Source organism: Protopterus annectens, chromosome 6.part0 (assembly GCF_019279795.1).
Source record: "Protopterus annectens isolate FY-2018-M chromosome 6.part0, PAN1.0, whole genome shotgun sequence".
In the NCBI taxonomy this organism is placed as follows: Eukaryota; Metazoa; Chordata; order Ceratodontiformes; family Protopteridae; genus Protopterus; species Protopterus annectens.
In genome coordinates, this window is record NC_056737.1 from 1,782,445,149 (window position 1) to 1,782,472,751 (window position 27,603).

Consider the following 27,603-nt stretch of genomic DNA (forward strand, 5'->3'; position numbering starts at 1 on the left):
AACCAGTATAAATGTTCACTTGAAGCTATTCAGCAAGGGAAGGAACAAGAAACTGCAGAAACTCTGATGCAGTCAATGTTGAGGAGTAATAAGCCGATGAGTTCACATATGATAGAGCAACGGATGGCACAGGATGACATTGAAGAGAATGTTTCACAGGAAGATACTTATAACCTTCTATAGAATGCCCACAGGAAAAGGAAAACAAGGGATGTGCCCTCAGTTTGGAAGAAAATGAGCTGAGAGAAGAGTTGTTTGATTTAATAGACATAGACAGATAAATCAAGATCAATGAAAGAAATAGACTGCAGAACGTTAATAAAACCCAAAAAGTTAGAAGCCTGATAAAACAAATGAACACAGTAATTAGGACTGTTCATAGAGATCCATGCAATATAACAGAAGTAAACAGGATATATTACTGTGCAGCTAAATTAGTAACTGATTAAGTTCTACCACAAGAACACTGGGTAGTGAGGGAAAGGAAGGGGAGAAATCGAATACCATCATGGAAGTATCAAATAGAGAAAATTATAAAGCAAGTTAGACAAGAAGTGTCACTGTTAGAAGACTATAGAAGAGGGAACAGATCAACAAAAATACTAAGAAAGATAGATGTGATAAAAGCATTGCACAGTATTAAAGCAGACCAGGATCTATCATGTACTATTGCAAATAACAAACTAAAAATTTCAGCACAGGCAGAAAAACGTAGAAGATACAAAGATAAATATAAAGGAAAAGTACAAACTAAGCAATTCATTGGTGATCAAAAGGAATTGAAAGACCACCAAAAAAAGAAGAAATAGATACATTTTGGAGAAGTATCAATGAGGATCCTGTGGAACATAACAAAGATGCTAAATGGATAGAAGAAGTTAAAGAAAGAATAAGAGGTTTAAAGGTACAGAATATGAAATGGGATGAAGTAACAGCCAGAGAGATTGAAACAAAGTTAAGAAAAGCCTGTAATTGGAAAACCCCAGGCCCAGATGCAGTACCTAAATTTTGACTGAAACTATTAACATCTTTGCAAGAAGATTTAGCCATGAGTAAGAACTATTTACATGCACACCCCGAAATGACACCAACCTGATTAACAACAGGAAAAACAATGCTCCTACTTAAGAGTGAACCCACAAGCTACCCTAAAAATTATAGACCAATAACTTGCCTTCTGACGATGGATAAACTATACATGGGAATTGATGGCGACAGAGTTTATAGTCATTTAGAAGAAAACTCAATTATGTCAGTAGAACAAAAGGGCAATAAAAGAAAGGCATACGGAACAAAGGATCCTTTGTTGTTAAATAAAGTCACAGTGGAGAACTGTAGAATGGGGAAGAATAAAAGTATGGCATGGATTGACAACAAAAAAAACATTTGATAGTATCCCACATCATGGATAAAAGTGTACTTAAAAATGTATAAGATACATCCTACACTGATTACATTACAGTGACCATGAAACAGTGGCAGACCACTTTGCAATTAAGCCATGATAAAGGACAAATTATTATATCAGGGATAAAAATTCAAAGGGGGATATTCCAGGTTGACTCTTAGTCACTGCTGCCATTCTGCCTTGCTCTTAACGCATTAAGCTGTCTACTTAACAGCTTAAGCCATGGCTTTAATTTGGCTCCTAGATAACAACTTCTCATCTTCTCTTTGTTGATGATTTAAAACTGCACAGTTCATCAGATGAGGAACTGAAAGTTGTCAAAACTTTTTCATGATATAAGAATGCCATTTGGTCTTAATAAATGTGCAAAAGCAACCTTTAAAGCAGAAAAACTGCAACACGAGAAAAACATTAGTTTGGGACAGGAATGTGACATGAAAGAACTTGAGCAAGAAGGAGTGCATAAATATTTGGGAATGGATGAAGGATCAGCAATAAAACACAAACAAATGCACATAAAATTTAGTAAGGAATACTTCAGAAGACTTTAATTAATCCTGAAAACAGCACTTACATCTAGGAACAAAATCCAAGCTATAAATCAATTTGCTCTTCCTGTCCTGTCTTACAGTTCTGGAGTGATTGACTGGCCCCAAAACATGTTGGACAGAATAGATAGGAAAACAAAAAGGATGCTTCATGCTCACCCAATTATTTATAAAAATTAGTGCATACCAACATTATATATTCCCCATTCAGAAGGACAGATGGGCCTCCTTGAAATTGATTACATGTATAGATCTGCAATTGTGGGACTCCACACATATCTACTGACCTCACAAGATCCAAATATAGTGAAAGTTTTGAAACATGAGTAGCATAAGTCTAAAATGACTTCTCTGCTTACTCTAGCAGAAGCATATCAATGTTAAGCAGGAATGGAAATCAAACTAGAAGTAGATAAAAATTAGGCAGCAACTGAATGTGCCAAAAACAAAAGAAAGAATATAAGGTGAAGGGCCAGATGAGAAGGCAAGAAATGTGGAAAAAGCAGAGCTGAACAAATAAAAATACACACTTGTTTACAAGGTTGGTCCTGTACAATTATTAATTCAGAAGTTCAAAAAAGGATTATACAAAAGTCAGTGGTAGAGCCACACAATTACATAATAGTGTATATAAAATGCTCTGGTAGATTATGAGGAACAGAGCAGAGTTGAAATATGTATGTAAGTGTATTGCAAGATCACAGCCTGCACTATCGAGGAATGAACTAAGCATAGTAGTCAGCATGGTAAAACAAAGGTAGGATTTTACAAAGTTTATTTACAGTAAAGCTAATGATAGCTTTTCATCTGCAAGAGTAAATATTATATATCGTGCACTGAGATATAAGTTTTTGGGTATAGTGAGTGATTAGGTTATAGGTTTAAAAATAGAGGCTCCATGAGATGTGGCTGTATGTGTTGATGTAGGTGTTGTTTTGAAACAGTGCATTCAGGGCTGATGACTTTGGAGTTAGAAATGTTACATGTAAGTGCTTCAGCATATGTAAATCTATGGTGTTACCTTCAGTTTACCGACAGTCCACTTCCCCAAAACCCAGTTTACCGACACGTCAAATCACCGACATTCTCAAAGTTGACGTTTCCTGCAAGGTAAGTAAATACTTGGCCATCCCGATGGAAGAACTACCATAAGAAAACAAACCCACCCCCCACACACCCTTTACTAAAATACCAACTCTGAGAACGCGCTACAGCGGGGATAAGGGGCAAAGTTCAAGTAGTTGGCCAAGTGTTCACTAACAGCTTGGGTAACATCGGCTTTGGGAATGTCGGTAATTTGAAGTGTCGGGTGAATGCGTGTTGGGGAAGTGGACTGTAGGTAAATTGAAGGTAACCCAAATATATGTGTCTGCTTTGTACTGTGTGTGATGGGTGATGAGTGCATTGTGTGCACTACTATTAACTGATGATAGAATTAGAAATATAGTTGGGGAAGTGCTGAGTTTTAGTTATAAAAGGAATCGTAATTTGAAGAGTCTGTTATGCTATAGATTCAGATGTGATAATGTAGGTAAATGCAATATGTCAGGCACATATCCATGTAAGAGGTGTAAGGCATGTAAATACATTAAGACCAACAATGAATTTATACACACAGTCACTGGAGAAAGATATAAATATTCACATTATGCTTGTTGTCTCAGTAAAATGTGATATATATATATAGCCACTTGCACACAATGTACATGCTTCTATACTAGCAAGACTAACAGAATGCTGAAAGAACGCATCTTGCAACATATGGGAGATATACATAAGAATGTACAGAGGACTGCTATAGTTCAACATACCACTATGTATTCACAACATAGTTTTTAATTTATGTTCTTAGATGTTTTCACCCCACTATTAGAGGTGGTGATATGAATGTCACAGAAATAAAAGAAACTCATTGGATAGCTGACTTAAGAGCTGATGTTACACCAGGATTAAATGGTTTTATACCTTTAAAACCCATTTTAAAAGCAAGAAGATGTTAATAGTTTTATTGATTAATTAAATGGTTAATTTGTGCATTGTTGTGACTGGTTGCATATGCAAATATATGTATATTGATTTATACTATTTGTACTGATCTGAAGATGGAGACACCGAAAGTGCTTATCCATTTTATTACATTATATTATTTATTGTTGTTCTTCAAATATTTGCACTTGCTTTCTGCTACGGTGGGACTTATAGTCTCCTTGCTGTTGTTGATTTGTTTTATTGATTCTTGGTTCTTCATGAGGAGAAACATGGCAGAAAGCAATGAAGTGGAATTAGACTATTGCCCCAGAGTGGCATCTAAGGTGAACACTGGTTATAAAATGAAGTCGCTAACAACAGGATTGAGTCCCTTACTGTCTTTAAACCTTAACCATGAAATGCAACCTGAAACCAACACCCAGGTAATGAGAGAAGAATTTATTCAACTATATAAAGAATTAGAAGATAGCTTGGATAAACTGAAATGTTGGCAATGGCAATGTATGCACCTAGAAGCATACATGCATTTTAAGGTTATTCCAGGGGGCCTTCATGTTTTTTGCATGTCCACTTATGGAACTAAATATCCAGAGCTACTTGCCAGATGGCAGGCCATCAACATAGAAAGTAGCTTCAAGTACATGGAGCCACTTATTGAATATTTTACAGCCAAAGAAACAGTGCTTACACAGCATTTGGAGGATATACAAACTGAAATTGCTAGGGATTATCCTTAAGTAAGATATAGTGAAAGATTAGATGTCTTGTTCTGTAATGTTTCACTTTATCACTCAAAATTACAATTAATAAAAAATTAAAAGTTAGAAAGATAATTTATTGACTTTATTAATGACCACATATTTACATGGCCAAGAAGGAACTTGAATGCAGTTGTTCCTGATGTAAATAGTAGTCAGAACATTATTATGACAACTGAGACTCCATATATGGTCCCTAAGCATACTTCTTTTGCAAAAGCATTGCATACTAATACTTTGGATGTCAATGCTGTGCCATCCACATCTGTGATAGGTCAGAAATCATCAGGTGATGAGTGTATGACATCCTCCATGATGGAATTAAGACGCTGTGACAGTTGACGTAGATGAGGAGTCCAGGAGAATGCCAGCGACTAAGCCAAAAGAGGTTTTATCCACTACGTTTAATTTTTCTGGATTAACCACCAAGAATAATGAGATGGGAGCGAGACCAAAGTCTAATGTGACTTTTTTACTCCTTCTCACTCGTTTGCCTCTACAAATGAGAACACCAGAGAACAACAGAAGAAAGGGATTATCCAGCAACACTCGCAAGAGAAGAAAACTTTCAATGGACAGTCCAATCTAGAGACAGAATAATTGGTATTTAATCTTTCTACTAAATGTCTAACTGATATACAAATTAGTGTTTTAAACAGAGGTCTAACTTTTGTGCCTACTACAGCTAGCAAACAGCATGAAGTGATACTAGATTTACGACAGTTTGTTAGAAATGTAAACTTGCGTAATATGTTCTTGGATAAAACTATTGATGAGTACATTTATAACTTGCCCAACTATATTTCTAATTCTATCATCAGTTAATAGTATATTCCAATTATTTTATATTATATCCCTTATATATCTAAAATCAGTACTGAAAGTAAATGGTATCCTGACTTTAGTTGTATTCTGTCATTTATTTTTGTTGGTGACATTATCACTTTTCGAAAACCATGGTCTAGCCTTTCCATTTCACATGGATTTAATTTGTTTGGATGTTTTAATAACATCCTTATTCTTATAGCCTCGATCTAACAAATTTCTTTCAGTCTCTTCTAGTCGGTATTCAAAATTATCATCTCTACTACAAAGCCTGGATGCCCTCATTAACTGATTGTCTATAATATAACATTCTTAAAAATATGTTGGGGATGCATACTCCCTCCAGTAAGGCATTTTTCCAACACTGTTTGTGATATAACTGTGTGTTCATCCTACCTTCATAGTCTATTCTCAATAGAATATCTAAAAATTCTGTGGAGTCTGGTGATGTATGTACTGTGAACTTTAAAAATTCTGTTGTAGTATCTAAATAATTAACAAAAACATTCAATTGTTGTACATCACCTTTCCATAGTATAAACACATCATCAACAAACCTACGATATGGACATATATGTGCAAACCATGGATTACCTTCATTCAAGACGTATTTCATTTCCCCTCAGCTAGGACTAAATTAGTCTAACTATTAGGGTAGGGTCTGCCCATGGCAACACCCCAGTGCTGTAAATAGAACTTCTGCTCAAAAACAAATACATTGTTCTCCAATATAATACTTAATAATTGACAAATGCGTTCAGTATATTGTCCTTCTATATGTACTATCCTTTTGTTGAAATCACATATATAATTTGGCCCAACATCATCGGGAATGATAGTAAATAAACTATTTACATCAAGTGTCACTAAAATAAATCTCATATTCTCATTCACACTATCCATGTACTCATGTAGTTGTTGTAAAAAATATGGGGAATCTCTTAAAACAGTGGCCGCCTCATTAATCATGGGTTTTAATTGTCCTTCTACCCATTTGAAAATTGGATTTGTGTTCCAGCCCGAGCCATCAGCTGTGGGTCATAATGAAGGTTTTGCTACAGATTTATGTATCTTGGGTAAACCTGATATACTGGGAATATTTGGATGTTCAACTATAAAATAATCATACAAATCTTTAGTAATAACAACTGTCATTAATAGATCCAACAGGTCACACCTCACATTGCTAATGATCTCTTTCACCCTTTTTATATCCAAACATATGTATATATATATATATATATATATATATATATATATATGTATGTATACATATATATATATATATATATATATATATATATATATATATATATGCAGTTGCATCTCCCAATAAATTGACCATGGCTTCTTTATATCTATCATAGTCTAACACCACTATTACACCTCCTTTATCTGCTGATTTTATTACTATATCCCTGTCAACAATGAGGTCATTCAGTGCTTGTTTCTGTTGTAAACTTAAATTAAAATGCTCTGGTCTGTGTCTGGACATAAAGTGTGCATTAATTTCTTGTTCACAGACTTTTAAAACCGTATCCATAATTGGTTGTGAAATGGGCATAAATGTACTCATCAATAGTTTTATCCAAGAACATATTACGCAAGTTTACATTTCTAACAAACTGTCATAAATCTAGTATCACTTCATGCTGTTTGCTAGCTGTAGTAGGCACAAAAGTTAGACCTCTGTTTAAAACACTAATTTGTATATCAGTTAGACATTTAGTAGAAAGATTAAATACCAATTATTAGTTATAAAAGGAATCGTAATTTGAAGAGTCTGTTATGCTATAGATCCAGATGTGATAATGCAGGTAAATTTTATAGGAATAAGTCAAGCACATATCCATGTAAGAAGTGTAAGGCATGTAAATACATTAAGACCAACAATTAATTTATGTACCCACTCTCTGGAAAAAATATATAAATATTCAAATTATGATTGTTGTCTCACTAAAAATGTGATTTATATATATATATATATATATATATATATATATATATATATATATATATATATATATATATATATATATATATATATATATAGCCACTTGCACACAATGTACAAGGAGATGTTATAAAATAAAATAAAATAAATAAAATAATGTTAACAGTTTTAATTGATTAACATATGGGAGATATACATAGGAATGTACAGAGGAGTGCTATAAATCAACATATCACTATGTATTCACAACATAGTTTTAAATGTATGTTCTTAGATGTTTTCACTCCACTATAAGATATTATGAATGCCACAGAAATAAAAGAAGCTCATTGGATAGCTGACTTAAGAGCTGATGTTACACCAGGTTTAAATGGTTTTATACCTTTAAAACCCATTTTAAAGCAAGGAAATGTTAATAGTTTTATTGATTAATGAAATTGTTAGTTTGTGCATTGTTGTGATTGGTTGCATATGTGTGTGTGTGTATATATATATATATATATATATATATATATATATATATATATATATATATATATATATATATATATATATATATGTACATTGTTTTATACTATTTGTATTGATCTGAAAAAGGAAACACCTCCGAAAGCACTTATCTATTTTATCATATTATATTATTTCATTAAACGTATGTGCTTTGCCATGGTTGTCCCATTGTTGTTCTTCAAATATTTACTACTGGCAACCTGATTGACATTAGGAGTACTTTTATGGGAGAACTTTGCTTGCAGTGACATTGTATACATTCATCTCTCATATTCCTTATCAGTTTAATTGAGAATTAGCTGGTTGTCAGTAAACACCAGACAATTTCTGCATTACCTCAGGATACCAATATCCACCAAGTGGGGAACAGCAATAGTGGGAAAGTTAGAATCCATGCTCTTTTTATTAATTAGATAGCTGCAGTGAGAATGTAAAGTAATGTCAGGAGTATGTGGTTTGCCATTCTGGGGCAGGGCCTGTCACTGCAAAGTAGTTGCCCTGTATGCAACTAGGTATTGGTAAAATTCCAAGGAAGATTTTACAAGAAAAAGATCAGCTCAAGATGCCTGTGTCTATATAGAGCACTGCCAAACACTAGAAGAGAAATTACTAAAGTATACTCTTTCTTACGATTTATGGATAAAGTATTTAGGAAGAGGCTTTGAAGTTAGGTTAGACAGCAGCTAATCAAGAGTGCTTACTGAAAAGAAAGAATTAGCTTTGACAAGAATGATGAATAGAGGGGATTCACCTAACTGGCTACTACTAGTGCTGGTCTCACCACTGCTTCACACTGCTGAGATACAATGCCCCATTGCTTCTTCTCTCACCAGCAACAAAGCAGTAGCACCAATCCCAAGATGAAATGCAGGCCACAGGCTCTTTGGTGATCAACTGTCATGGCCCAGATGATGCAGGAGTCTCTCGACTTGTTGTAGCCTTTTCCTGGTAGATAATTTCAGTATCAACCAGACCAATTAGGAAGGTCTCACAAAGACACTCACTGCCCAATCAGAGACAACTAGGAATAAATTCTTTCTGCTGCTTCTTTCACCAGGAGCAAAACATAAGAACAAATTCCAAGCTGGTATCTATGAAGCAGTTATCAGGCTTTCTAGTGTTCAGAAGTCTCCAGGGAATAATTTCCCTATGTTCCTTCCCTCACCAGGAGTAAAACAGAAGCACTAATCCCAAAGGTTGAGGTTTGACATAATGGTCAGTGTGTTTACCTTGCATACACAAGGTGCGTGGTTTGATTCTCACATTGGCAAGTATGACTAGGCTTAAAAAGGCCCCATGGGGTTATTAGCTTAGGGAGGGTGGCATAACAATTAAGGTGTTTACCTTACAGATGCAAGGTACAGTGTTTGATTCTCCCATGGGATAATTGGTTAACCTTAAAATGGCCCACAAGGCAGTTAAGCCTAGTGCTAATCTATAGACTTATGATTACTGAGACACAGAATGTAAGCTCTCCTATAATTGCCGATCTTTGACCAGATAGAAGAAAATGGATTAATATCCTAAGAGCTGCAGTGTGAACTAAGCAATAAGATATGAAAGAAGAAGTAACTCGAGCTTTAACAATCTAAATGGAGAGACACTAATTTTAAAAGAACAAGCTAATCAGGTACTGGCAAATTGGTCTACATTACGTGATCGAAAACCTTAAATTATGGAACACATAAAGGTCGATTATGAAATATCGAGCCCTTAACATCAAAAATGCCCATTTTCACTTAGGGAAACAATGCCACTGCCAAATAAAAAAGAAAAGTTTTATACAGAAATGAAGTGGGGGGCTTCACTCCCCACCTCACCCGAACTGTTTGGTATCTATTTTTCAGAAGTCCATGTGAAAGCTGATGGCCTGTGACTTACCAAGTTTGCTGATGACTGCAAACTGTGTGCAATCATCCAATTCTCCAAAGATGTCAACATACTACAAAATGGGCTTAAACAAACAAATGATCAGTGTCAAACCCATGGATTTAAAACTAAATGCAAAAAAGTGCATTATCATCCCATTCGGCAAAGGAGAAACCCCTGCTAATTACAGCATTAATAATATCCCCCACTGGTGAGAGATTTAGGAATGCAAGTTGATAGCAGCCTTAATTTTGATCATCAGGTGTCCATAGCAGTAATTAAGGCCTTCTACATTGCACACGTCTTAAGCAAAGGTATAGCATCCAAAGCTAAGGAGGTTATAACTCCCCTGTACTTGCTCACATCAGACCAATAACAGAGTACAATGCTCCCTTCTGTATGTACCTCACCAGACATATGCATCAGCTGGAGAGACCTCAGAGGCTTCTCACCAAGAAAATTCAGGGCCTACAAAACATGACCTACACAGACAGACTGAAGACCCTATCACTTTACTTAGTATCATATAGACTGCATAGAGGTGACTTGTGCCTTGCCTACAAAGCACTCTCAGACTCTGCCTTGATAAAGCTGCTGCACATCCACAAATACAATGGGGTAAGATTCACTCACTCTAGGGATCTTAACCTAGCCTGCAATATTAACAGGACATGCTGGAGAGAGATCTGTCTCCCAGAGGTTGCAACTCTTCTGGAACAAACTCCCAGTTCATGTAAAACAGAGCTCCTTAATGACCCTATTTAAGTGCAACCTGGACAATTGAATGGGAAACCATAAATTTACATCTGGGGTTTCACCTATGTCCCTCTTAGATAGGGGCAGCCGGTGTTGCTCTTAGATTCGTGAGCAAACATGGACTATATATCTTGGTCCATAAGTGAATGAGAGTATAACATGGCTAGGCTTGTAGATGTCTTAGGGCCAGTAGCCTAGTAACCTCCTGTGATCCTAAATATGCCAACTCTGAGATCACTGTACAGCGGAGAAAGAACAAAATCCGTGTAATGGTGAAATGACTCATCTCCCTGTGTGGAAACAGCCATTCGCAATTTCAGACTTCAACATTTAGTGATCAACCTTTAGGTGTTCGATAACCTAAGGTTTTGATCAAGTAATATAGAACCTTGGCAAATATATATGTATAGATAGAAAGATAGATACAGATATAGATATATGTGTAGTGATATATTCCTCCAGCTATCTATAACATGAGCTCTGCACATAATATTTACAGAGAAACACAGAGAGAAAGAGGGAGAGAGAGAGATAAGTAGGTATAGGGATTATCCAGTTTTATAAGTTAATGCAGTGAGTGTACATGCATGTTACTTCAAGAAATGAGCAGATGTTTATGAATTCTGTTGTAAAATTAATTAAAAACTTGTTTCACCATACAAAAGGGATATGCTCAAAAAGATACTCTTGGCTGTAAAATAAAGATAGCTTTCAAAATGACCTATAAGCAATTATTCATAACTACCTTATTTGTACTTTTCCATTGATGTACATTTGGTAAATTTTTGTTTAGGGTGAAACTAGATGAACAAATTCCAAAAACAAAAAAAAAGACTTATTGTGACACAAAAGGACATTGAACACAGGCTCCACATTTATGTGTGCCCTGTGAACCTAGTAGAGATGTAGGTAGGTCTCCTTTTCAAGAATTTATTTGTTTGGATAACTATTGCCATTTCAAAATCAAGCTGGGGTTGTTTATATAGCAGAATGTTCCAACTGCCCCCATTTTTATATTGGTAAGACTGAGTGACAACTACTTAAGAGAATTTATGAACACAATTACAATATTTCTAGACAAACCATTAAGAATTCTCTTTACAAACATTCCATTACTTGATGTGGCTTCAAAATATTCTTGTTTGGTATGTTGGAAGTTGTCCCTCGGAATGAATGAGGTGGCCCTTGGGAAACACAAGTGGACCAAAGGGAATTTACTTGGCAGTTCAAGTTAAATGCTTCTGCTAATTTATGATATGCAATTATACACCAGTTACTTTCTATTTAGACTCTTCATTGATGATTCCATTTCTGACCCTTTTGTATCTGGCATGTATTTTAGTTTCTAGTATCCACTATTTTTTAGTGTTTAACTAATATGGTTTTCAGGTTGATTATGTACTAGTAGTTGTTTATGTCTGCATGATTAGTATGGTTTTATGTACATTTTTAAAGTTCCTCTACTGATTTTTAAAAGTTTTTACCTATATAAATATACTTATACATCCCATGCATTTTTTACGATACCTTGTATTGAAAAATTGTCAATAATGACATCTATAAATTATTAGAGTGGTTAGTTTTGTCCACTCTTTTTTAATTCCTTGTTTTTGCCACATGATTTCACAATGACTCTATTTAAACTTGGGTAATTTCCCTTTTTTATGGGTTCTGATGAAGTCCTGTTGTGTTGGAGCAAAAGAGCTTAACTGTTTTTTATTACAATAAATGCAACCTGTACATTTAATTAGTTATTGCCATTTCTTTTTTTACAAATAATTCAGTCTGTTTATTTTGTACCCTACACTGTGGAGTTCATTATATGAGGAGATTGTTTTTGGAATGTGTTCATCTAGTTTCACCTTTTACACTATGTGAGCAATGTTCTCTTTGGTTTTTGGTATTATTTTTTGGCTGCATGTTCACATGCTCAAGTGCTTGTTTCTGAGTTTCTTTTTCAAGCTTGGCAGTGTTTTTGGGTGATACCATTGTTCATAATGGATGGGTTGAATGTTTTTTCAACTTCCTCTACCTCCTTCCCGGACGACAATGTGTAATTTTACAATAATTCATCACAAGGTGACTTGACACAGTTAATCTAACTTTTGTCTCAGCAATATGTTGCTCTAAATTCTCAGTTGGAAAAGTTATCTCCCCCTGCTTCTTCAAACATTCCATCGACAACATCTCACAGCTTACAACCACTACAGCAAAAGATGCAATATCCTAATGGTGTCTATAATGGTTCCATTCCCCGCCTGGTGTCTTAATGATCCAGTGGAGTCATTGGGCATACCTACACAAAAGAAATTTATAGGACTGGCTACATTGTGAATTTGTTTCCTTTTCTGTGGTCAAACAGTTGGATTTCAATGGCAATTTAGCAACTATACCCCACTCGGGCATTATAGATAAGCTCACCAGCTTAAATATAAACCCCTATGTCACTAGATGGGTTGCAAACTGGCTCAAGGACAGAACCCACATGGTTAGAATAGCTGGAGCCATGTCAGACTCCAAACCAGTTACAAGTGGCGTCCCATAAGGCTCAGTCCTGGGACCTCTCTTGTTCGGTATATATTTCTCGGAGGTACAGGCCAACATGGAAGGACTGTGGCTGACCAAGTTCGCAGATGACTGCAAAGTGGGTGCCATAATAGACTCTCCAGCCGACACAAGCATCCTCCAAAAGGGCCTCATAGAAACAGACAACTGGTGCCAGAGCCGTGGCCTCAAGCTAAATGCCAAAAAGTGTATAGTCATCCCCTTTAGCAAAAACAAAGTGCCCACAAATTACCGGATAGGTGGTAATCCATTAAGTACAGAAGAAGTAATTAGGGACCTGGGGACCCAAGTTGGTAGCAATCTCTCATTTGACAACCACGTGGCCAAAGTGGTTAGAAAAACATTTTATATAGCCCTCCTAATCATGAAGGGATTCACATCTAGATCAGGGGAGGTCATCGTGCTTCTTTACTCATCCCTCATCAGGCCCATAATTGAGTACAATGCCCCTTTTGGGATGTACCTTACCAGACACCTGCAGCAACTGGAAAGACCCCAAAAATACCTCACCAAGAGGATCAAGGGGCTCAAACAGATGCCATATGCTGCCCGGTTAAAGAAACTCCAGCTCTACTCAGTAGCATACCGCCTGCTCAGAGGCGATCTGTGCCTGATGTATAAACCCATGTCCAACCCGGAATTAATGGACATGCTGCACCTCAGAATATCCAAATCCCATCGAGCTACGCGCTCGAGGGACTTGAACTTCAGCACTGAAATAAATAGGACATGCTGGAGGGACAGATTCATAACCCAGAGGCTCCCTTCACTCTGGAATAAAATCCCAGTCCAGGTTAGGCAGAGTCCCTCATTGACTCTCTTCAAGAGGAATCTTGATGAGTGGATGGGAGATCGTAGATTTACGCCGGGTATCACTTCTGTGTCACTGTTAGACAGAGGCACAGTATACTAACCTTGAAAAAGGGCATAGCAAAATTAATTTAATATGGGTGGCGAAAGCCATACACACTCTAGCTAGACTTATAAATGCCTTAGGGCAGATAGTCTCGTACGAACCTATGAACCTATGATGGAATCATTTGAAATTAAACTTTCCAAGGTGTGTGTAGCCTGCAAATAGACAACATGTATTTAACTGAATGCCTCCATGTTAAGAGAGTATCTAAGGGTTTACAGCTCTATTAATTCACTAATGGCTTAATACCCAGGAGCAAAGAACACTCTGAACTTTTGTGTATGTTTGACCGGCACAGTTTTGATTTGATGAATTTTATTGTCAACATGAACACTTCTTTATTACATAAATTTTCGGATAAAATTTCCATTTTAATTAACCGGATTATCAATGATTTGTTGTTTGAGTATCATAAGAACAAATATAATAACATTTTTTTGGTGGGCAGGTTAAAATCAACATAGCTAGAAAACAGAAGAAGGCTACTAGAGACTTGAATGATTATGCTAACCATACAGCTTATCGTTTACCTGAGTTTTTTTGCTAAAATGATGTTTTTCTAATCTTTCTAATTCTCCCAGTCTACCCTTATGGTTGACATTACCCATGTTGGCTTTCACCATAAATCTGTTCCAGGTTCATTGGAGATTAATACTGATGCATTTTCTTCTTACCCCACGGAGGAATACAATCCCAATTTCCCTTCCCTTACACGTAGATTGGAAATGATAGAGAATCATAACATGATGAATAACAACAGCATTTTTTTTGTCATTGAATTTTTATTACTATTGTTATTCTTCTTATTCTTATTCTTATTATTCATATTTTTCAGCTGCACATTCATATACTTGAGTGCTTGTTTCTACATTTTTGTTTACAACGTCCATTATAAGTTAGGAAATATGGATATGCATATACATATTAGCACTTTTTGGATCATTATGGGTGACCTCACGCCTCTGACAGTTCTTCTCTATTACCTGAATTCATTATTGTCACTGTAAGTTGCAGCTCAAAGCTTCTAGAAGGTTGATTACAGCAGTATTTGCAAAGATAAAATGCAGATCTTACACACACAGCAAGAATCTGCCAAGGCATCAGCAATCCTTAATTGACACAAAAAATATTAATGCAGCCATGTTCATGCTACTCACATGCTTTCCCTGAATGACTTCCCTTTTTATCAGGTCTATTTCCTTTGTATTTTTACTGGAAAGGGACTCCAGAACTCTGCTCTGTCCCTTAGATTTGTTCATGTTAATAACCCCCTCTACACTGTTTCTTCAATAGGCCTCTTATTTGTATTTTATCATAGGTTTCTGAAACATTTATCCCTTCTGTAATACACTAAGTACCATAACCGCATGTTTTTATTTTTAGTAATTGAACAAAATATGGTAAGATCCGCATCTTAAATGCATGTTTAAATTCTTATAAAATGCATTCCTGAATTTGATTTCTGCTGTCTTTGACATATTATTTTGTCAACAACATGCCGACTTGTATTACAGCTGGCGTTGCTTACTTTGTTTAGTATTTATTTATTTATTTATTTATTTGCAGTTGGTTTACCCGGATAGTCCATTGGGCTAAAATGAACCCGTTTTCAATGGAGTCCTTGGGAGAAAAACTCCAAACAATCTTGGTTACAATAGCTAATTAATGATAGATAAACAAAATTTAACAATCATTTAAACAATTTCAAATAGCACATGTATCATTAGGAGTAGTACAGAGTTGTGATAAAACTTACAGATATAAAGAATTGAGATTCACTATACAATTTCAAATAGCACATGAGACATTAGGAGTAATACAGACTTGTGATGAAACTTACAGATGATACAGACAACAGACAACAATTTCATTAGTTTAAGAAACATTAGGAGTAGTACGGACTGGAGATGAAACTTGTAGAAGATACAGACAACATGTGGAATATTGCAAAGATATTGAGAAGTCATATGTATTAGAAGCATACAAATGAAGAGGTGCAGCCTAGTGCATTTATAGAAGATCCATAAGAATAATAATGTATGAGTTGGGGGAAAATAGGACAATTTTTGGTGAGGAGGAAGATGGACTTTATTAGTGTTTGTTATGTGGGGTGGGAGCAAGAGCATTCCCACTGGGATACTAGATGAGAATGAAGAGATTTTTTTGAAAATGAAATGGTTACAGGTTGTGCGAATGGATGATGGTAGGGAGTTCCAGAGGTGTGCAAGGCCGTAGGATAGAAGATTTTTACCTGGGGGACGATTTGGTTTATGGACTTCTAGTAGATTTCGGTTGTTTGTCCTTAATACTCTATCTGGTAGGTGCATTTTAAAGGTAGTAGAAAGGGAGGGGCATAGGGAGGGATTAAAAATAAGTTTATGTGCAAGACTTAGTTGAATGTAGGTGAGGTGGTTTGGTAGTTCTAACCACTGTAGTTTTTGGAGAGAGGAACAGTGGTAGGTGTAGGACTTGTGGCTGCTAGCGAATTTAGCGATTTTGTTGAAGCAAGAGGAAAGTTGTTTTTTTAGAGATGATTGTAGATTACATAGGAGTGGAGCTCCATAGAAAAGGGAGGGGATAAGAAAAGAGGTAGCAAGAGTAATCTTAGTGGCTGGTGTAAGGTAATGGTTTTGTCGGTAGAGCATGCCTAGTTTTTGATGGGGTTTTTTGATATTATGTTGTAGGTGGGAGTTAAATTTGAGCTGGTTATCAATTTGGACCCCAAGTAGCTTAATCTCTGACACTAGTTCCATAGGTGAGTTGTTTTGACTAGTAATAGAGAATGTGTTCATATTGATGGAAGAGACTTTAGAGGGGGAGAATAACATTAATTTGGTTTTGGAGGCATTGAGTTCTAGGTGATTACTTTTCATCCATTGCTCCGTGATTGCGAAGGCATCTTGAGTAATCTTTAGGAGTGTGGGGAGGGCTGTGGCTGAGCAGATAATAGTTGAGTCATCTGCATATTGGATGATGTTTGAGAATGGGATAGCGGTGTGGAAATCATTTATAAATATATTAAAGAGAAGGGGACCCAGTATGGATCCTTGGGGAACTCCGGTGAGGTTATGAAGAAATGAGGAGGTGGCCTTTTTCCATTTTACAGCCTGATATCTGTTAGATAAGCAACTGGAGAACCAGTTTAATGTAGAGGAAGATAGGTTGAGTTTTGAGAGTTTAGTTAAAAGTAGGCTGTGTGAGATAGTGTCGAAGGCCTTAGAGAGGTTGAGTAGTAGGGTAGAAACCATTTGACCAGAGTCACTGGCTTTATTTACAATTTCAAGGAAGGAGAGGTGGGTTGTCATAGTGCTATGATTTCATCTGAAACCGTGTTGTGTGGGAGTAAGAAGGTTATTATCTAAGAGATGTGGTAGGAGTTGTAGTTGGATACTCTTTTCTAGGAGCTTGGAGATGGGAGACAGGATGGCGATGGGGCGGAAATTAGATACATTGTTATTGTTGCCACCTTTATGTAAGGGCATGATAAAGGCCTTTTTCCAGATTTGGGGTACTGTATATTCTTGGATAGAGCGGTTGATTAGAATGCTAATGGGGTAGGTGATTGCTTCTGCAGCTATGCTAAGAAAGTGAGAAGGGATGTTATCTGGAGCATTAGTGCATGGCTTCAGTTTCTGAAGGAGTTTCTTTATAGTGGAACTGGGTATAGGTTTTAATGAGAATAGAGGGGAGTGGGAAGGGGGGCTATTAAGGGGAGATGGAGATGTTGAGGAGGTCAGGGTAGGAGATGAGGTGGAGGGTGGAGAGTAACTAGATGGTAATGAGGGAGTGGTGATAGTGTTGTGTAGAGTGCAGGTAGGGTGGGGTGGTGTAGTATTGGAGTATGTGGTGGTGTTAGAGAATGTAGATGTTAATTTAGAAATAGATTCAATGAAGAAAGAGTTAAGTTGGTTAGCTAAGTCTAAATCAGGAGCATTAGGGTCTGGGGTGAGGGTATCTGGTTTGCTGGGGTTAAGTAGAGTAGAGATACCTTTCCAGAATTTCTGAGGATTTGTTTTATTATTATTTTGGAGTATGGAGAAATAGTTTTGTCTATCAGATATGATGAGCTTTTTTACTTTATTTCGAAGTGTTTTGTTTTCATTATGAACTAGGGTACTCCTATTTTTCCTGGTAGTGTGCCCAGACTTTGTCTCTGAGCCACATTGTTGATAGTGTGTTTTTGGTAAGCCAAGGGGCAGTTTTACTTTTTATTCTCTTTGTCCTTAATGGAGCATGGGAGTCTAGTACTTCCAAAAATTTTGAGTTGAAGTGGTCTACTGCTTCATCAAGAGGTAATGTTTTTAAACAATTCCAATTTATTGCTTTTAGAGATTTTGAGAAGACTGCTGGTTGAAGTTTTTTTGGTTGTGGATAGTAATATAGCTATGGGTGCATTGTAGAAGTTGGGGGATTCGATGAGTGAAAATGGGTATGTGGTCACTGAAGGGATCAGGAAGAGTGCCACTGTTGGAGAAATAATGTGGATGAGAGACTAGAATCCAATCTAGAATGCTGCCACTAGTGAGTTTTTTTGATGGGCGTGTTACAGAGTTTATTAGCTGTGTAAAATTGTAGAGGTTGATGTTAAGAGGGTTTGTAGAAGACTGAATGGAGACCCAGTTAATATTCATGTCTCCTAAGATTATTGCTTCATTGTTAATGTTGTTAGAGAGCCAGGAGAGGATATTTTCTAGAGTGATGTAGAGGGAGGCTATACATATGTGTTTGTGTTTGTTAATTTGCAGTAATGTGAGGAGTAGTTCAGCATTGTTGAAGTGTGGTGTAGGTTTATTATAGGGAGTAACTGTTAAGGAGGATGAGTATAGGAGAGCTACTCCTCCACCTTTTTTGTGGGACCTGTCTTTTCTAATGATAGAATAGTTTGGTGGAGTTATTTCAAAATCTTTTATTTGGGGTTTTAACCATGTTTCAGAGATGGAAAGGATGTCTGGTTTATTATGTATTAGCCAAGTGTGGAGGTTAGGGACTTTGTTTACTATACTTTGGGAGTTTAAAGAAGCAAGTAATATGGACTTGTCTGTAGTGGATGAGGTAAGGGGGCCTGGGTTGGGATGGATATCACCTGATAATAAAGTGGTTATCAGATATAGGATTGGGTCGGATAGGTAATTGGACAGTTTAGTGAATATATTGGGTTGTAGTGTAATTCTGAAGATTTATTAGGTATTATGGGGGTAGAGTGATTTAGAGAAGTGATAAGTTTGTACTGAAATAGTAGGAAGTTTTTTAAAGGATATAGATGGGGAGAAATAGGTGTGTGTGAGTATGAGAGAGGGGGGTATTAAGATGGTTGGTTACATGGAAGGATTGTGAGTGGTAGGACTTAGTAGGTTGGGTGAGGTAGAAAAGATAGGATAAATTAAGAAGTAGTAGTAATAGAAAGGGGATTAATGAGAGTTTTGCGAGCATGATGAAATGGGTTTACTTACAGGTGTAGTGTTGTTGATGAGTTATTTTTGGATATAAGAGGGGAAATATGTATATAGGAATTGGCAAGTAGTTAAATAGTAGGGAAGGGAAGGAGAGTAATTTATGTTAGGAGGGGGTGTGGTTTTGGAGTGGGTTAACGAGAAAGTGGAGCTTATTGGCTAGTTGAGATAGTCTTGGGGAGGAAAATGAGTGTCAATTATGGTGGGATGGGGAGTGGGTGTGTCACAGGTACTGGGAAAATGATTGGTGTAGAGTGGTAGTGGGTGTGGTTTAGGGGAGTAAGGGTAGAGGTGTTGGGGTGTGTGGGATTTGGGGGTAGGGTAGGGGAGTGGAGTGAGCCCGCAGGGCAAACGGAGCGGGCTACAGCAAGTAGTGGAGGATTCAGCAGAGACAATCAGTAAGCACTGTTTAGTAGAAGATAGACAGATGAGGAGGTAAGTAGCAGCTAGAAAATCAGGAAGGTAAAAAGAGAGGACAGTGCCGGGGGAAATTAAGAAGCCATAAATAGTAAAGGTAGCAGTGAGAGTGAAAGGTGTTGACTATGAGCAGAGCAAGGGTAGAGAGGGGAAAGAGGGTGGCTGAGAATAGTCCGAGAGAATATAAGAGGAGGAATACAGTGAGAAAGGACTAGTAGACTATTAGGGGTGGGATACAGAGAAATAAGACTACTAGATTATGGGGAGCGAGTAGGGATAGGAGGTAGAATATACTGCCACCTAGTGGGCCAAAATGGATGCTACAGAAGGTGACACTGAAGATAAATAAGAGGAGTAATACAGTAATCCATAATCTTTGGAGTCACTCATAAAAAAAGTGTGAATTAATAAGGTTAAATTGTTAACAATGTTTAAATAAATAAATGACAGTGACTAATAGGTCTAAACTGTTAATATTTCAATAAATAAATAAATAATGAGGGCTAAACATTTAATGAAACATTCATAATAAAATAAATTGCAAGACCATAAAAAATAATTCAAAAACTTATTTACTCTGTGGGGTCAACATCACAGGCATGGATCACAATGATGTAAACACTTTATTGTCTGAATATAATGTGTCATAATGCACACTGTAAAAACCAGCAATACTGGTTAGTGAAGGTCAAGACAAATAAGTCAGAAAAGCTACATACCCCATCCAAGCAGGTAATACCACATCAGGTGCTGTTTCTCGGCAAACACAGCCACAACGATAAGCGTATGCAGATAAATACCTTCACATAACATCCAGAAGTAGTTACAGACCATCAGGTAAAGATGGATGGACATACAGATTTTACAGCTTATCTGAGAAAAATAAATACATAAATTAATACAAACATACAAGCTTCCCCTTATGTAAAAGTCTTACTAAGTGAAAACCAATAGCCTGTCTATGTTGTACAATAGTTCAAATTTAAACAAAAATACAGCTGTAAAAATAATGGTGTTTCTCATCAACTGCTGTAATATACATGGTCAAATCAGACAAGGGGCTTATGGAGCCACAACTCTCAAGTCCACATGTCTGAAATAGGTGCTGCTGCTTCTACCTTCCACTTAATCTGAAACGCTCTGCTATTGACACACCAAATAAATTGGCACCTTACAATTTTCATTTCAAGGCCCATGAGGTGCATAATCCAGCAATGATAGTATAGTAACCTGAGCCAGAGGACAGCAGATACTAACACTGCTATGAAAGCATGTGACTCTGAATGCTGTTAATGTACCTTAGCTAATCCCAGCAAATTGCAGGAACACACAGGTAGTAGAATTGTTAACTATTTAATTAGTTGCCAGGTAAATATATCCAGAAAACAAATATCAGTAAGGCAGTGCTGCAGAAGTTTTTAAAAAGTTCAATGAACTTAAACTATAAAGAGAAAAAAATACATGCAAGGGATGCTGAAGTTAACAGAACTATAATGACAAAATAAAAAACATGTTAAGTGATGCTGAGAAAAAATCTGAAGACCTTCGCAAAGTCAATGGTTTCAGATTAGCCATAGAAGTTAAATGAGTTACAGCCCATTTCACATTTCTTTAAAACAATGCAGAATAATAATAATAATAAAAAAAACTGACAGCAATTAAAAGAAACCAAGAATTGTTCGAGTTTTGTGGCAGAAAGGGATAAAGCACTGATTGTGATCCAGATCATCTAACTTCAAGCACCAATGGCACTGGAAAAGTCAGGCAGGGAGGGTTGGGAACTCAGAGGCTTGTTCTGTCCCATGCATGCTAGTGGGAGAGAGTGGTGGTTTCCAAATGGCTGACTGCTCCATTTGCACAACAACAAGGGTTGTAACTGAGAATACCATAGGCCTAGTACTTTAATCATAGCCAAAGTACTTAATCAGACATGTGGGGGAGTGCAAATACATTTCAGGAAGGGCATAGCAGGCCCTGCAGGGACATGGGTGCTCATGTCAGCCATCATGTCAGCCACAAGGAGTGAGGATAGGACTACAAAGTAAATGGCTCCATAGTTTAGCAAAAGAATGACGTGGGTGCTGACTGGGGGGGACATGGATGTCTATGAACATTTTGTACCATGGAATAAGATTGCATAGATCCAGTAGGACTCTGGGTTTGGAGGGAACTGAAAATGACCTACCTGAGAGGACAACAGGACTGCCCCTCACAGCAAGCACATGAATAAGAAGGATGCAGCTGGAGGCACAAAGAACCCTTGTGGCTGCCTGGATGACATCCCCCTAGACAGGTCTTGCCTGCATATTAGGGGATACCCAATAGGGTGCAATGAATGAGGTCAGTGTCTATTGTGGAAGGCACAGTGATTGGCAGCCATGGGGGCAATAAGCACTTAGTAAAAAAAGAAACACAAATCAGGAACTAGAAATAACTATTTTAATAGAAACTGCTTAATCAACCAAAATGGTCCCTATATTACCTGAGAGCGCATTGTTCTCCACAGCCTACCACACTGATCAAAAATAGCACCTTTGTCACATTTCACAGAAACAGTAATTTCTGCAAGCAGCATGGAATTCCCCAGTGACTAATAATAGCAAAACATACTATGTCAGCACTCAGCTCTGCTATTTCAAAAGCAAAACGGAAGCTCTTTAATCAAGTCTTCCAAAACCTAAGGAAGGTGTGTATTGTGTTACTATTTGCATCTGGCCCCACTAAAGCTATTTTCAGGCTTGCAAGCCAAAAGCAATTTGCTGAAGCGTATGGTGTATGCCATTCTATTGAATCACCTGCTAACAAAAGAACCACATGGCTTCAGGCCAGCTCACGGTACTCATATCACATAATGCCTTACTGACTCAGTAACTCAGTAAGTCAGCACTCAGGCTTGGATACACTGATCTTTCAGGAGCTAGATTTCTAGGCAAAGATAAAGCTTTCATCTCAATGGACATATCTCTCCTTACTGACAACTGAGCCACGTGTCTTTTAGAGGAGGGGTCTATATTTATTTTAGCAACTAGTTAATAAGAAGTGAAGAAAGATGTTAAAAGATAAGAAATACTTTTCAGGAAAAGAATATTCCATAAAACAGACCATAGGAGGACAGATACATCTGCTAGTACTACTATTGCAAAGGAAAGCTTAAATAACAGTTGAAATGACACTGATTATGTTCTGATTTATGCCTAAAAGGCATAAAAACAATAGACAAACAACTTAATAACAGAATCTGAAAAATAACATGTTCCAAAAGAACATGCAACAAAAGTATTTTAAAGTAATTTATTCTTTGATTACCTTCTCTAGAAGACACAAAAATACATCCTTATTTGGGCACCAAACCATCACAGTATATGTGCTTGCACACAGGTGCAGAGACACACACACACATAGGCACACACACATCCACAGGCATCAGACTTCTAAATTCTCCTGATTTTCCAAGAAGGTCCAGATTTTTGCCTCATGGTTTTGGTATTTTCCTTATAAGAATTTGTGGTTTTCTGGCACATCAGTGAGAATTGAAGTCATTAAATAATGACAGACATTTTTAAGTTTCAGACTTTATATCTTTCAGAAAATGCATGTTAATACAATGCCTGTTTTTCTATCAACTTCGTAAGTTAATAACAGCAATATTTAAAATCTGTCCCTATTTTGAGGCTTTTGTCCCCCCAATATTTTTAGCTTTGTCCAGATTTCTCAAGTTAAGTGGTTGAGAGGTTTGCTGGCTTATGGGAGGGTTTGTGACTATTAATTTGGCTGGGAATTACTGATGGTGGCATTGGAAGAATTAATCTTAAAATCCTAAGTGGTTGGGGTAAAAAAATTAAGTTTCGTTGAAAGACAAAAATAAAATAAAACAAAAAAAATTAAGAAAAAATGTATTTACTTGAAAAGAAGTCTATAATTAATGTTTGTTAAGTTGCTGCATGTAAGTGCTTCTGGTGTTTAAGACAAAGGCACATCCTATTAATTTAAACCTTAGCTAAGAGGAGATGGAAACCTTCACTGAATCTTTAATGCATGTCCAAGGGTAGGGTAGGGTAGGATTATTATACTTCTTAGTCTTTAAACTACTGGTGGGAGTTCATTGGTTGGGACGGGTTATACATTAAAGGATTAGCAGATTAAAAAGTTGTTTTTTCATCACAGAGGGTGATCTATAAAAAGCTTGTATTTCATAGTTCTAATTTAAAAGTATCATTCCTCATTAGCCATCGAATTCCAAGGTTGTACCTGATTGGAAATGAAAGTCTTGTCAGCCCAAAATTCTATGTCGTCTTCCCCTAAGTCAAAAGAATCATATGCTAGTTCCTCTTGAGAAGACAGTACAACACACATACATTTTTATCTCCTTTATTTAGACAGCTTTGATGAAGCCATTGTACTAATGTGCTACTAACTCCACATTCTGTTTATATAGAAATATAACTCCCTATCTTTTGAGTTTTGTAATGCTGTCCTCTGCTTCTGTCAAGGGTTTCCAAGTCTTTTAATGCAGTATGCCAATCACTCATAATTTACCCTCCTAGTACATGTATTCCATGAGACCACCTAGCTCACTTAGCAACAGGGGAAATGATCCTAAAATATGATGAAAAAACAAAGACAGTTCTTTCAGGACTCTGCTAGGGACATTATTTTCCTTATTCCACTTAAAACCCCTTCAACTCACAATCTGATCTGCATGCTTATCACAGGCCCACTTTTGCCCAACAGACTGCAAAGAAGCCCACACGTGTATCTGCAGAAATGGTAACCACATGGCATTAGAACACAGCATGGGACTAAATGGAAGAATAAAGTGGTTTGCAAATCATGTTACTCAGAACTTTGGAATACACTAGTGATGTGTGATGACATCGGCCATAACATAAAATTGTAAATTAAAAAAATCGGGAATTGAAGAGGCCACTTGGAAATTCATGGCACCCTATTATTTTGCCCTCAAAACTGGTAAATACCAAGGAATTCGATACAGTGGAGAGGTATGGCACCCACTACTGGTTTAATAAGTACTCCCTTGATAATCAATTGTATCCGGCACAGACTATTAGCCAAACTCAGATGGAAAACCTCAGTTTTTACCGTAGTAAAAAAAGACAGAATTCTATATTCATTTTCTTAGAAAGAACAGTTTACTATACATACATTTTGTCTTTTTTGGGCAGAGCTGGTGAAGCAGTTGGGTAAAACCTGCTGCTAACTCCATGTTCTGTATATATAAAAATAGAGCTATGTATCCTGGGAATTTTTACTCCGACGATGTGTGACCATGGAATGCTTTGGCTGATTAGGATTTACACTGGAAAAGTAAAACTATGGTCTACGCTTTTTATTGTTATCATACAGATTGCCTGGCTTCCACAATTAGGAGGTAATTTGTTGCCCTTTCGTTAACAGAAAAGACGTCACCACAAACATCACTAAAGGGCGGTACTTTATAGATTGTTTTACATTGTAATTCATCATTGTTATTCTTAGATAACCAGTAAACAAAACCTGCAATGATTACTCCCCCTACATGCCCCCCATTTCTACTGCAATATTATACTGGATGTTCTTAACTTTTTCCACTATAAGGAATAGTAAAAAAAACTTTCTAAAGTAACCAGAAGTCCAGAGTCTTTTCTTTCTGTAGAGATTTTGTAAACTACAAACGTCCTTATTTGGATGACCTTCTACTAGAAGAAGGATACCTGCCAAAACAGACAAACCACTACACTACAATACCCTCAATTAGATGGGCTTATAGACATGATAGCGATCTGACTGGGATCCCTAACTTTTGCTATACCTCTCAATCCATTAGAGCAAGAAATCCAGCAAAGCCAAAAATAATAGTGGGACAAAGGCCCAAAAATAGGGACAAATTTTTAATATTGCTCTTGTAAACTAAGATAGTTGCTAAAATAACAGGTTTTTGCATTTTTATGTATTTTCTGAGGGATATGAATTCTGAAATTCAAATGTCTACCATTATGTATTATTATTTAGTGACTTCAATCTTCATGTTTGTATCTCACAATTTCATTGGAGTGGATGGGGATACATGATTCTATATGCAAATTTTATGTTAATCAGCTTCCTGATTTTTGGCTGGTTATATCTACTTTTCATGGGCCTTTGTCCAGATTTTTGATGTTTCCAGCTTGAGATGTATTGTCAAACCATTCTGACTGAGATTGCATTACAGTGTGGATTTGGAAATTTGCCCTTTCACCACTATAGTGCAATCTCGGACTTGGGATATATAATTAGCGGGAAGGAAGTTCAACAAATAGCATTTCTGATAAAATGCCATTTGATGATCTGATTCTTCAATGTAATAATACAGACCCACTGCCATGACTGGTGGGGGCTTCCATTGCGCTTTAGTATCTTAATGTTATGTCACGTCTCTTTCATTTTATCTTTGGCCTGAGTCAGAACTAAACAGAGTCCCCTATGACTCAGTAAGACAGTGTTTCTAATGCTAAGTCAAACACTCTGCTTGTGCTGTGTTGATGAGGTCATAACAAGGCCAAAATATGCATATCCACAGCTAGTGGGGTTTGGCTTTATTGGCCTGAAATTGTCCATTAAAACAACGAAAGAAGTCATGGGTATTCAGAATCGCAAATTAGCTGAAACACCTGATGTTCATAAGGATCATTTGCATATATCCCATGTGCCTCTGATACAAGAGGTTTGGGAGGTCACTCAGTGGAGGTTCTAGCTTTGCTGGAGTTTTCCTTTACATTTTTTAGAATACAGACCCACAAAAAACATTACCTGTTTTATTTATATGTTTTTTTTAAATACTATAGGTGGCAAACGCATTATATCTTCTATTTTTCTAATGGCAACATTTTGTACTGTGCCTGTGTGTAGGCCTAACCACACTATTATGTATAAGGTCTGAATGCATGTCTTTGAGTCTGGTATAACTTGAATGAGTTTGAAAGTACATAGAATAGTGATTCATCATTCAAGCAGGTTTATGTTTTCGCCAGTAAATTATCTCCTTTTCTGAAGACAGCTTTCACAGATATACTACCACAATTTTCAGCTGCACTTACATCGCCTTTAAAAACTGTGGTAAGGTTTGTTTTAAAACACAGTAGTTGCTAGTATGTGACGCATCAATGTCATAATAAGTAGTCAAAATAAGGGGAAAATACAGACCCACCTGGCACTTATGACTTAACTTTCAGTGTCTTAAGACAATTCTATATCTGGCAGTCCATCATTAAGGTGAACTAGACCAAATACCTCCCTGCAGACTTGCAAGTGCTTCCTGTGATGTTGCAGTAGCTTATTACTAGTAAGGGTACATTTTTCCTGTGTTTTGCTGTTTCTCATTGCCATTCATGGAACTTGCTTATCTAATGACATTTTAGACAGCACATTGTCTTAATGTTTTTCTTTGCTTTGTCCTTATGATGACACAAAACATTACTGACAATCCCCTTTTCCGTTTAGGCTATGCTTAAACTGGTGATACACGGAAAGAGTCTAAATAAAGATACAATGTTCTTGTAATTGTTATTCTTGGCTTTTACTGACTGCATTGTGAGACAATTTGGTGCCATCTTGTCTCACTTCATGTTTAGTTTGTTTGATTTCCCTTATTGGTAGTGATTA

The 27,603-nt window shown here is 36.8% G+C and overlaps 1 protein-coding gene across 2 annotated transcripts in view; it reads right to left on the minus strand.

The window, feature by feature from the left end:
• Positions 1-27,603, minus strand: part of CALCRL (calcitonin receptor like receptor) — a 932,649-nt gene that overhangs the window by 78,957 nt on the left and 826,089 nt on the right. For both annotated transcript variants that reach the window (XM_044075151.1, XM_044075152.1), the window contains one exon: positions 20,685-20,838. In XM_044075151.1, coding sequence (XP_043931086.1) covers positions 20,685-20,838 — 154 coding nt within the window. The remainder of the gene's footprint in view (positions 1-20,684; positions 20,839-27,603) is intronic.